This window comes from Lachancea thermotolerans (assembly GCF_000142805.1).
Source record: "Lachancea thermotolerans CBS 6340 chromosome D complete sequence".
Lineage (NCBI taxonomy): Eukaryota > Fungi > Ascomycota > Saccharomycetes > Saccharomycetales > Saccharomycetaceae > Lachancea > Lachancea thermotolerans.
The window spans coordinates 1,200,756-1,212,841 of NC_013080.1; the positions used below are offsets into that span (position 1 = coordinate 1,200,756).

A 12,086-nucleotide genomic window follows, 5' to 3' on the forward strand; every position below is an offset into this window, starting at 1 on the left:
ACCCGAAAACTTCAACGAAAAAATCTCATTCCGGCTAGACGAACTATTCCAGAATTGCTTCGTGCTTAAATACCCACAGCGTGGCGCGCGGCCAGGGGCGCGCCCCCGCTTAGAAATACCGCAGACGCATGCGCACCACGTACGGACAAGATACAAAAAATTTTCGGGCAGCTAGTACGGTGTGTGTTGGCAGAAAAAAACAGAGATGCCAGCTAGCCGTGACGGCCGCAAGAGCGTAGCCTGGGCGGGTAGTGGCAACACAAGCGCGTTGGCGCTCTGAAAGGAGCCCAGCTGTAGAGAGCCTGCGACGGGCGCGCGCGACCGTTGCTAACATAATTCGCTGTCCTCGCGGCAAAAAAGCCGGGAACAAGCGTTATCTCTTCTTTTTGCTCTCCTTGAACTCTGGCGCCTGGCTGACATGAGCGGCTCCACGGATGTTGTGCTTTTACAGCGACAACAAACATGGCGGGGTGTTACCCGGCTGACCCGCCCGCCCGCTCGCGAATCCGCGTTTTGCGCTGATGTTTACGCGTTCTGTCACGTGCAACAGAACACTCACGTGACGCGCTGCCGGGGGATGACGAGCGGACGCCGGGGCCGGGTCGGCGAGAAAGTGGAAAAAGCTCGCGAGAAGCGCGCCTGGCTAAACTTCCTCTCCCAGTGGAGCGTGAGGCCGCGCCGCGCTCCACGCGGCGGCTATAGTTGTCTCTCTGGCCTGTGTTGGCATCGCAGCTCTCCGAGGAAGCTGGCTTGTTTTCGTCTTGGGGGGAATGTACACCGCAAATCTAATGAGGAAAATGCCAGACATGCGTGTGTCATAACGAACGAAGAAAACGTCATGGCATACGTCAAAGTGCTTCCGGGCTTCAAATTCAATCAGTCACTTAAGACGGAGACTGCTATTTCTACACGTACTCTTTTCCCTGTATTGCGGAGGCCCTTCAAGACGAGCTCTATCCCTCTTCTCACCACTCGCAAACGGTTAAACGCCTGCCCTGTACCGTCCCGCACACCAATGACCCTGTATTACACGTTTGTCTTCGGCATCCTGGCCTTCGAGATGGTCATGTTTCTGCTGCTGGCAATGCCGGTTCCCTCGAAGTTCCGCAAGCCCATCACGATGGCGCTGATCAAGCCGTTCCGGCTCACGCAGGTGCAGGTCGCAATCAAGTGTGTCCTGGCCTTCATTCTGCTGCTGTTCATCGACACCATCAACCGGGTGTACAGTATCAACAGCGAGCTCTCGCAGACGCCTCTGGCGTCGGGCGTCAGCGACCGCAACGAAGTGCAGAGCCGCAAGTTCTACGCGCAGAGAAACATGTATCTCACCGGGATCACCCTGTTTCTGACCTTCACAGTGTTCCGCACCTACGGGCTTGTCTGGGAACTGCTGGAAATGAAGGAGAAGTTCAGAGCTGTCCCCAACCAGATGAACGTCGAGGACCTGCAGAAGCAGATTGAGGCCGCAGACAAGGAGATCGCATCGATGAAGGAGCGCGCCGAGGGTCTGCAGGCCGACATGTCGGGCAGCAATAACTAAGTACGCAAGAAAAGTTAGAAAGTTAGATCGCGTTACGTATACAGGGGGAGCTTCCCCTAATCAGTTGGCATACGAGTTGCTCTTGTGCTTTGGCATGAACACGAAGTTCTCGTCCGTCTTGCCAAAAAACAATTCGCTCAGTTTGATCCAGTCGTTCACGTCCGTGCTGCCCAGCAGTGTCTCCATCTCGTCTCTGCCCTTCCAGTTGGGCGGCCTCTCGTTCAGCAGCACAGGGTACCGCTCGCAGATGCCCATTGGCACGTATCTGTGGAAGAAAGACATGAATTCGCAGAAGAATCTACGACTCTGCGAGATCCCGTACTCGTCAGTGCCCCAGTGGTCCATCGCGAAGTGCGCGTAGTCCTTGAGGATGTCCAGTCTTTCCGCGCTGCTTTTATCCAGGTGCTGCTGGGCCTCGACCTCTTCGAAAATCCAGGGCTTCACCAACGCACCGCGCGCCACCATCACACTGTCGATGTTCTCGTCTTCCACGTGCTTGTACCAGTCCTCGAAGTTGTTGACATCTCCGTTGCCAACAAACTGCGTGCGCAGCTTGCCCTCCCTCCTTTCCTTGTCCTTCTCCTCGACCTCGTGCTCCGCCTCTCTCAAAGTGCTGGCCACTTTGCTGATGTAGTCCCAGTCGGCGTTTCTAGTGTATCTCTGCTGCCTCGTACGCCCATGAAGGGTGATTGCGGCCACATCTGTTTCGCTCACCAGCCTGCGGACCAAGCCCTCAGCCATGGGATGACCGTCCTTCGTTCCTGTACGGATTTTGACGGTAACTGGAATATCCCCGGACACGTAGCTCATGCTGTTCAAGCATCTGAACATACGAGCTGGGTTGTCCAAAAGCGCACTTCCGGAGCCCTGCCTGTATAGAAGATCGATCGGACACCCAGAGTTCAAGTTGATCTCGCTAACGTCCTGAACATTTGCGGCCAAGGCCTCGGCGGCTTTCGCGGCTTGCCATGCCTTAGAGCATGCAATCTGAACACCGAACCCTGGTGTCTCGCTCACGTGGGCCTTGGGGAGCGCCCACTCAGAGTTTGTTCCCTGGATCAGTGGTACTGCCAGGGCCATCTCCGAGTACGTGACGTCTGCGCCAAGCTTGCGCATCAGACGGCGGTAAGGCAGGTTCCCCACAGTAGTTAGCGGAGAAACGATTTTCTTGTTGTGAAGATCCAATGGCTTCTTTTCCTGCGCGAAAAACCGCGTATCCTTGTACTGCAGGAACAAATCCTTCTGGCGCTGTCTCTTCTCCTCCAGCTCGCGCTCGCGTTGAGCAACCTGAGGAGCCACGGGCCCCTCCTTGACTGGTGCTTCTGAGCTCTCGCCAGCAGGCGCGGCTGACTCGTCGCTTTTCGCCTTCTTGGAGGCATGCGCCTGCTGCGCTTCGTTCATGCCATCTCGGTATTCCTGCTGTATCGCATCTATGATTTCAAGCACATGCTCGCTCTTCTCGAAGGGGAAGCGCCTCTTGATCAAGTCCAGCTTCTTGTCGGCGGCTATGTGATTAACCTCGCGATTCGCATCGTAGAGCTTCTGGGTCTCTGCCTCGGGCTTGGATTGCAGTTGCTTGGTCGCAGAGTCGTAGTGCGAGGACAGAAACCGGCACTTGAACCCCATGGGGCAGCGGCCCAGCGTCTCGAACACAGGACACGACGAGAAATACGCGCTTTCCGTCTCGGGCTTTTTGTGAGCGAGGTACTCGTCGATGTCGTGCACATAGCGGCACTGGTCGCCGAAGGGACATTCCTGGCCATTCCCGGTGCCGAGCACCAGCTTCGAGCACAGCTGGTGCTGCTCCTTCACCTGGATGTTGTTTCTGTTCTTGTTCTGGCCTCTTTTCTTCTGCTTACCCTTCTTTCCGGCAGCGCCGGTGGATATACGGTCGGAGACTGGCTCTTCTTCCTCATGCTGTGGTTCCGAAGTGCGGGTGTCAGTAACACTTGCAGTAACTATATATTCAGGCTTAATGTGAGCGATACCGCGAGAGTCCTGTTTTTTAGTAGAAGGTGCAGATCCCTGCGGCGCATCGGTATCTAGCGACCGTTTCTCAGACATCGTATGCGGATCTTTGTGTGCGATTGAGCTCTGAGCAGAGCGACGGAGTTCATCTCATCGCAGCTCCATTGTGCATTTTGGTTACGAAATGGAAAATTTTTAAACTCATGTGTCGTCCCAGACGAAACCAGTATTCATATAAAAAGCATATAGAACCAGCGTCAAACCAAGCCGCTCAGTTACACATACTGATCGACAGATGTGCATTCTGCTACAGCAGCTGGCGCGCAGAGCATCCTCTAACTAAGAACAGACGCCTTCACCTTTGAAGAACCGAAGAAGGAACATCATCACCACGAACGGTCACACTTCTTTTTTCCCTCCCCTTCCAGAATAGCCGCCAACGACAAAAAAAAATCAATCCTTCTGACTTGCACAGTTCACTAGCGCACAAAAACACACCAAACTGAGAACTGGCTTGCGGGAAATGCACTCTACTTGAGCTCGTGCTATGGACCATGCAGTATTTCCAGACGCTTCTCGGTCAGCAGCGCTTGGAATGACGGTCAGGGTGCGAGGCCTTCCAAAGGCGCTTAAGTCGCGTGCTGCGCTCAGGGCCGTCAATGTGAAAACAAGGGCTCATATCGCGCAAAGCACCAAATAATGATGCACAGCTCGGCCCCATCCGCCTCTTCACCGCCACTCGCACTTGACTAGACACAAGACTAAGTGCTGTCCTTCTTAGAACACGATCTCGCTCCCTCGACGGCGGTTGCGCGCTTACCCTAAGCTCTTTCGGATACTTACAGGCTTAAAGGTCACGTTACCATCCTGCCTCAGGCTCGCTTAGTCCTGCCACTCACGCGCTTCTCCGAGTGACGCTTTGAGCGCTGCTCGAACTTTTCTCGTCCGAAATGCTATTTCCAGATCCGGTAACCTTTCAGCCCTAGGGCGCGGGCGTCCCTTTCGTTTCTTTTGCTAGTTTCTGTCCCTAAACGGGTGCGTGGGTGCTCCAGACCCACGCGACCCACTGGGTCAGTTTCTGGGTTTCTACTGGGACACGGCAAGCCGCCGTGGGCCGCCGCTGGCAGCGTGCGCGCGCCCTGCAGACGCCCAGCGGAACCGTTCGGGCTTCCACAGGGCATATCGCAGGGTATGTCGCGCGCAACGAGGCGGCGCGCAAGCTGCGGGAACGTAGTTCTCTCCATTGTGCGTACAGGACTGTGAGCGTTCCGCAGGTTTGGGAAGCCAGAATCGAGAGCAGTCACGAGTGGTCCTGCGACGCAGATGGGTGCTGTGAGCATGCTGGTGTACTAAGACTACAACACCGACGTACAAAGTGCGTGGGGTCTCGCTCACAAGGTTTTCCCACCACGGCGCGGGCTCAGGCCGCGAAACTCTTCTTCACCAGCGTTACTTTGGTTGCGCACCTTCCGGACAGCTGACAAGCACATAGCAAGTGATACGCACGCAGTAAAGAGAGCTTTTCCTACTGCACAAGATCGAAATAGGATTATTTATCCCGTTTTGAGATCTTCGCCCGCATTACAGAGAGGGATCGCATCTCATATACCCGGTTTTTTTTTTTTTTCCCTTTCCTGGCCTCTTCGTCTGGCCTGTCATTTGAGAGTTTCTTTCACGCTTGATCGCCACAGCGACTCGTCGTCTTTTTCCGTAGCAAGGCCCCTGAGTGCTGGATAGACGCCTGCGACAGGGACAATCGTTAGACTTCGCTACTAGCTAGTTTTTGGCATTCCCCGGTTGATCCTTTGACAGGCGGAGACATACGCTTAGCGAAAGACCAAATGGACGCCTCTGCCACTACAACGGCCCCCAGCTCGGGTTCCACTCCCGGCATCCTTATCAACAACCAGCCCTCGGCCTCGTCGCAGCCTGGCACCTCGGCTAGCGCCTCTAACATGGCGCGGCTGAGGCGCGAGTCCATAGCGCACTCTCAAGGTATGGGGGGCGTCTCATGGGGCTCGCTGACCATCGGGTCGTGGCTCCGGGACGAGGTGATGATACACGCGCACATGTCTGCCGCGCATTCGAATTCTGGGCCAGGGCCCGCGGCGGCCTCCCAGAACGCCGGCTCGTCCAACGTTGTTAATCTCTCCAACGCTAATTCTTTTTCGCCTCCCGGCGCTGCATCTGCATACCTACCTAACCTGGAGAAACAGTACTGTAAAGACTACTCATGCTGCGGCTTGCTGCTGCCAGGCCTCCACGACCTATTGAGGCACTACGAAGAGGCTCACATATCAACATCCCCCGGAACCACCAACACTCATGCTTCGTCGATGGCAAATATACCGACAACTGCAGCCTCGGCCCACAACGTCACCGGCGCCCCAGGAGGTGTTGGCGCCAACTTTGTGGGCATGTCATCTTCCGCTCAGACGGCAAACAATAACCTTCTGAAGAAGCAGCGCATGGCTGCCATGTACCAGCAGCAACTACAGCATCAGGCGCACGATCCCACCCAGACCCAGCAGCAACAGTTGCCGCAGAATCACCATCAGCAGCAACAGCAGCAGCAGCGCCTACATAACAGCCAGCAGTCACCGCATCAGCAGCCACAACAACATCAGCAACAGCGTGGCCAACTGCAACAGCACATCCAACAAGGCATCCCGCATCAGACTAATCCGCATACACAAGCACACATACAGCATTCCTTCTCACAAGAACAGCGTCATAATTTACAATTTCAGCAATCGCCGCCGCAGCAGCAACAGCAACAACAACAACAGCAACAGCAGCATCAGACCCAGCTACAGCAGCAACTACAGAACCAAATGCTCAACCAGGCCATGCAGCAACAGCTACATGGTGTTTCGCACAACCCCTCTTCAAACACCACTAGCAATGTTCAGCAGCTTCATCTTAACGGTAACCTGGTAGATGCTGTCTCAACTAATGAAGTGTTTTTACAGACAGGTGCTGCTCAAAGCGGGAAAGCAGGGAATATGATGAACCCTAGCTTGGGCAATGGAAGATTTAGCAACAACAAGATGCAGGCAGCATTTAATAACTATTCTCTAAACATGCAGCCGATGTCCAAACACGGTATGGATGCCTCAACTCTCCAGCAGCAACAATTTCAACATCAACAACAACAACAGTTTCATCAGCAACCGCAGCAGCAGCATGCCCATCAATACCAACAGCAACAGCTAAGACAGCAACAGCGGCCAGGCTCTCAAGTCCAGCAGCAACAACAGCACAGGCCAGTTACCGGCATGTCGAACTCTTCACTCCAAAGAAGTCGTGTTCCTTCCCAGGTGAATACGGCGGCTGCCGGCATTGATTTGGATTTCATGGATGCTGACATAATTGATGACCTTCACGATGGTAGCGCTATTATGGGAGCTGCTCCATCTTTAACAGCAGAAGTTGCAAAGGCGTGGAAGCAAGTTGACGTGGACCCTGCCTCCAAGATGCCAACCCATCGGACAAAGTTGGGTGGCGCGCAGGACTCTGATGATAGCAGTATGAGCGAAGATGACGAGGAAGACGAGGTTACCACCGCTGCCGTTCCCGCAACAGCAGCTAATAAGCGCAAGCAACAGGCTGGATTCATTGACGACCCGGCCAGGAGACTCTACGTCATGGACCATGAAGAGCATAAACCGTTTAAATGTCCCGTCATTGGCTGCGACAAAACTTATAAGAATCAAAATGGGTTGAAGTACCACAAACTGCATGGTCACCAAAACCAGAAACTGCACGAGAATCCGGACGGCACTTTCAGCATAATAGACCCTGAAAGCAATGAGCCTTATCCTGATGGCATGGGATTTGAAAAGGATAAGCCCTACCGCTGTGAGGTATGCGGTAAAAGATACAAGAACTTGAATGGGCTGAAATATCATAGAGGACATTCTACGCATTGATGGTAGTTTAGTTTTACGTATGGATGTATTATTATTGAATTTTCTAAGTATACCAATCTCAAAGAAACCTCTGATCAATAATATTTTTTGGAAGTAAATGTGGGAAAACAGCTTGTGAACTAATCTCCCAACTTCATTAAAACAACCATTGAACATCCAGTGCCTCCCAACTTGAACATAAGCGTTATCCATACGTGTACATTACTCGCTATTCCGCCCAGTGATTGTACCGAAACTTTGGCGACATTCATCACTATTTTAGGGCATGCAAATCAACCTGACCTTGCCACTAAAATGGGCGCAATGGTGGGCATACATACTGGTTTTGATGTTGGTGAACATTGCGTTCATATTCCCTCTTTCAGCGTTTCTCTTTAGAGACTTTTATTCACGCATGATTCCTCCCGATACCACACGAACTGTATCCTTTTCGGAAAGCAAGCGGGAAATGGGAGGATGGACTGGTAAAACAACATTTCAGTTTGACTTAAAGCGTTACTCAACGGAGGATGCCAAACTTCCATTTGTATCGCCCAATGGCTTCGCTCAAAGCGTGCCACTAAGATCTGACATACCATATAACATGGATGTGAACTTAAACATATTCTGCCTAAACAAAGTGACCGACTGGAATATACGAGATGCAGAAGTCTCAATATCAGTATTGAAGTCAGGCAAGTCAAATGCCGCTGTTGTATTTCGCAAGACTTTGCTGCTCAGCTGTGCGAATACAAGAGATGTCCACTCTGTGAGCGGGACCCGGCGTTTGACTACTACGTTTGCCAAGCAAATTCAAGACGAGCTAGTAAACTCCTATAGCCTGGAAAATCCGTTTTTTGTTGAACATGACGTGAAGTGCTTAGAAGTATCTTTAAGGTGCGCTGGTAACGCCAACCTGATCATAGACCCCAATAGTTCAGAACTTAAGTTGTCAATGAATTTTGAAAACAGTTTGAGAAACCTCATGATAAGATGGAAAAAGTTAACTTACGCTGTGGGAACGGTAGTTTTTGATGTAATCATAACTTCGTTCTTCTTTTTGGCTTTTGGGCTCACCTTCCTACGCGCAGGACGCGTTAAGGAAAGAAAGGACAGATGATGTGGGCAAAAAATCAAATCGCTATGTTTTATTTTTTGAGACAGTAACTTCGCAATCTATTTGACTTCCACACTCCTTCCTGTTGGCCGCAGATCGAGCATAATCAATTAGCGTACGGCCTATGCGGTGATAACTATAAAAATATCTATAAGTACATAAAGTTAGGACACCACAAAACCTATACAATGTTACATAAAGTCAATATGTGCGTTGACAGTACTCTTGCTGCCAAATTGAGGACTTCTAAAAGTCCCAATTTCCGAGTCCATCAAAATTTGTGCATTATCTTCGTGAAACATATCTGCAAAGTTGCAGCGTTCCTTTATTGTGCAGTTGAACACGTCTATCAGTTTGACCAGCTTACAAAGTTCAGTCCTCTGCCTCATAATAATAGCACCTGGCATATTAGCTCCGCTGTTTGATATATTTGCGTGCGACTCCAATTGGCTGCCTTCATCGGGCTCCGTCAATATGCTAGCGAGACTAGTTTGAATATCTAAACCCCACTGAGAGACCGGGAGACGTCCAATGCTGTCGCTGCCCTCAATACTATCAATTGTACTAGCCCCGAGACTCAAAAAGTCCGGATAGGGAAGATTTTGGACAGGGCTCTCCGAGTGGTTTTTTGAGGAGCTTTGTAATGTATTTGGAATTTCACTCTCCGACAGGTCAAACTCGCTGAAGCTTGTATTCAAACTGCATAAGTCTAAACCACATTCAAGTGTATTACTCGAGTCCACAGGAGCAGGCAAGGGCTTATCATAAGTGCGAGCCGTGATGCATCCCCAGCGATCATTTGCCTCTTGAACTTTTGAGAGAGCAGAAGAGGAAGAGCCTGACATCGGTGCAGTAATTAAACGAAACATCCACTGAACACTTCTCCTCCCATTAATTTCACCAGAGAATTTCTGCTCCGGCGGTGCCAAAAGCTTTTTTCTCTTTAGCGGTTGAGGCGGAAGACTCTTTCCTTGATCTTCTTTACCCGGGTGAGATCGATAAAAACCAATATTCATTGAAGAGTTTGACGGCTGGGTGCGGAGCTCGAGCGACGAGCCGCTTTTGTTGGCCGACACAGAAGATGCAGCAGATAATGATGAATACATTGATATCATTTCAGCTGAGTCGCTGTCATTTTTTCGTTCCGAGTTGGCAGATTGGGAAGAGTTCTTCCTCTGTCTGCCTTGGATGTAGACTTTTGATAACTTATTGGAGGACGAAGATTTAGGTTTTTGGGCGGACTTAGAACTTGAAGAGCCGAATTTTGAGAAAAAAGATCCTAGCGCATTCGATATTGGGTTGCTTTGATCTTCCTCGTCAACGATTGAGTCATCCGTGCCTCTACTGCTGAAACTGGTGCTTCTATTGTCTCTGCTGATCGCACTATCTTTAGGAGTTGGATTGGCATTGATTGCTTCTCTCCTTCTAGTTGCCGCTTTTTTTGCAGCCTTAAGCACCATTTCATCCTGAACGTCGAATGGATATTTCCCCCGGCCTAGCACAACCATGGGGCGAACACTTGCCACAGATATTACAGAGGGGATAAGTATTGCCTTCCTCCTATCAGATGTTTTTGCTTCGTCAATATCGTTCATTAAGGTTTCTTCGTCTATGAACTCTATACTGGACAAGATCAACTTTTTGTTCATATGAAAAAGAAGGGAATCTTTTGAGTGGTCCAGAAGTGGTTCGTGGGAGACTAAGGCTGAGAGTTTCGTTGCTCGTACGTATGCGTCCTGCAAGTTCCTTAGAATGCAACACTTTATGCCCCCATCTTCGTCCACCTCACTGTCTAACAAGTGAAAGACAATGATTTTGAAGAAGAGGATACGAACGACATCGTAATGTGTCTCCAATGCTAAGTGATTCCACAACGTAACAGAAAGAAGGTACGACATATCACTTTTCAATGCATTTTCAGAGGGGATGAACCTCCAAATATTAAAAAGTGCCAGCAGTGCAACGCTTTGGCAGTTGGCATTCAGGGTTTTGAGCATTCGCATAATGCCGTGACACCACTTGTGCCAGTCTAGGCAGTTGAGGTATTGCGGGATGGTATCAAACTGAAATATAATGAACTGGAGAATCCGATTATATGCTAAATTTCCCAAAAGGAAATCATGAGAAGGAATCTTCGAAATCTTCCTGAATTGGATATTATCATGGAAAGATACAAGACTGCCCAAGAGCGTCGAAAGTGCCGGATGAACGCATCCTATTAAAGTTCTAATGCATTCCCAGAGTTTTATTGTTTTGAAATTGACAAACACAAAGTTGTTTATTTGTTCACTTGTTACAGGCGAGTGGTTGGCGTGAATTTTGTTATGCTGAGTGATATCGCTTTCTTGCGACTTGACGTAGCGCGTAAATGACTGAAGATCGTTATCAATGCATTTCCCAAGGTACCAGCTCAAGAAAGAGCAACCAGGGATATATTCAGCGCTTATTTCGTTGACACCAACTGTAGAGAGCAGTTTCAAAGCAATGTACCAGTAATGCCAATAGAAAGCCATGAAAACCATGTCATTTCTCAAATAAGAAATCATCACCTGAAAAATCCTGCCATTCTGGTCAGAACGTGAAACTGAGGACTGTTCGTTTGGACGCTTTTGAACAACATGGAAGTCTTTTGTTTTCCACGGCATAGCAGCAAAGGAGTGCGGTGCCGGAACTATGCAGGGTTCCAAGAATGCCAGGATGAAATAGTCATAATTGAAGCAAGGGTCCAGAAAGAAGAACGCGTATGCCATCAACTTCCCCATAAACGCGTTAAGAAGAGCGTTGTAATCACTGTAGTAAGTAATTTTGGCTTTGAGCTGAGAAGGGTGCAAAGACGCGTTCCCTGAAAGCTGCTTGCGCTTCTTAGTATTTGTAATAAGCATGTTAGTCACATAGTGCACAGTTAGAAGTGTGTGGTATGAGTAAACTTCCAGGTCGCGTTTGTGCTCCGCATCTTCTCGGGAAGTAACGATGAGCAGGGTCAGGATTCTGCTAACGCATTCCAACGAGACAGACAGGAGCTCAATGCTAAGAAGCGGGGAGCTAGGATGCTCGTCCGGATTGTCAACCTTGCTATTCAGGAAGTTAAGGAGTGTGATCCACCATTGAACCAAAAGATCTCTTTCTTTGGTTTCCCGGTTCTCCACGATGCTCGAGGCTTGTTGAGCTGCCCGCAAGCCAGAAAGCAGATTAAGCCTCAGAAAGTTTGCCACTAACTTGCTATTCGGTACCGCTTTGGTCTGCCCACTCGAGTCTACATGACTGATTAGAGCTATGAATTTGTTCAGCGAGTGTAATAGCCGAGCCTCCGTTTTGGGCCCCTCCATCGCGAGTTTTTTACGGCTCGGGTTTCTTCTACAATCTGATAATTATCAGCAACACGTTTCAATGATTCGCTATCACCCTTGAGCCTTTTCTTCGTTATTTGTTTCCTGGTTCTTATCTCGTTTCAAGTCCTGACAGTTCATCCAAGCGCTTCACTGGGCAATTTCCATATTTAATTTTCGCTACACAATCGTACAACGCTGACAAACCGCTTCGAACAGTCAAT

The 12,086-nt window shown here is 50.0% G+C and overlaps 5 protein-coding genes across 5 annotated transcripts; 3 read left to right on the forward strand and 2 right to left on the reverse strand.

The window, feature by feature from the left end:
• Positions 1–418: 418 nt before the first annotated feature.
• YET3 (Yet3p) lies at positions 419–1,540 on the forward strand (the record flags this gene model as incomplete). The annotated part of the gene is made up of 1 exon (XM_002553302.1): positions 419–1,540. The coding sequence occupies one exon, from the start codon at positions 419–421 to the stop codon at positions 1,538–1,540; it is 1,122 nt and encodes a 373-aa protein (XP_002553348.1).
• A 60-nt stretch (positions 1,541–1,600) lies between these two features.
• On the reverse strand, positions 1,601–3,604 carry DUS3 (tRNA dihydrouridine synthase DUS3; the record flags this gene model as incomplete). Its single annotated transcript, XM_002553303.1, has 1 exon — positions 1,601–3,604. One exon carries the CDS (start codon positions 3,602–3,604, stop codon positions 1,601–1,603), a length of 2,004 nt encoding a protein of 667 aa, XP_002553349.1.
• A 1,745-nt stretch (positions 3,605–5,349) lies between these two features.
• Positions 5,350–7,440, forward strand: SFP1 (zinc-coordinating transcription factor SFP1; the record flags this gene model as incomplete). Its single annotated transcript, XM_002553304.1, has 1 exon — positions 5,350–7,440. The coding sequence occupies one exon, from the start codon at positions 5,350–5,352 to the stop codon at positions 7,438–7,440; it is 2,091 nt and encodes a 696-aa protein (XP_002553350.1).
• Positions 7,441–7,705: 265 nt separating this feature from the next.
• SEI1 (seipin) lies at positions 7,706–8,539 on the forward strand (the record flags this gene model as incomplete). Its single annotated transcript, XM_002553305.1, has 1 exon — positions 7,706–8,539. One exon carries the CDS (start codon positions 7,706–7,708, stop codon positions 8,537–8,539), a length of 834 nt encoding a protein of 277 aa, XP_002553351.1.
• Positions 8,540–8,727: 188 nt separating this feature from the next.
• AHK1 (Ahk1p) lies at positions 8,728–11,862 on the reverse strand (the record flags this gene model as incomplete). The annotated part of the gene is made up of 1 exon (XM_002553306.1): positions 8,728–11,862. The coding sequence occupies one exon, from the start codon at positions 11,860–11,862 to the stop codon at positions 8,728–8,730; it is 3,135 nt and encodes a 1,044-aa protein (XP_002553352.1).
• Between the last annotated feature and the right edge of the window lie 224 nt (positions 11,863–12,086).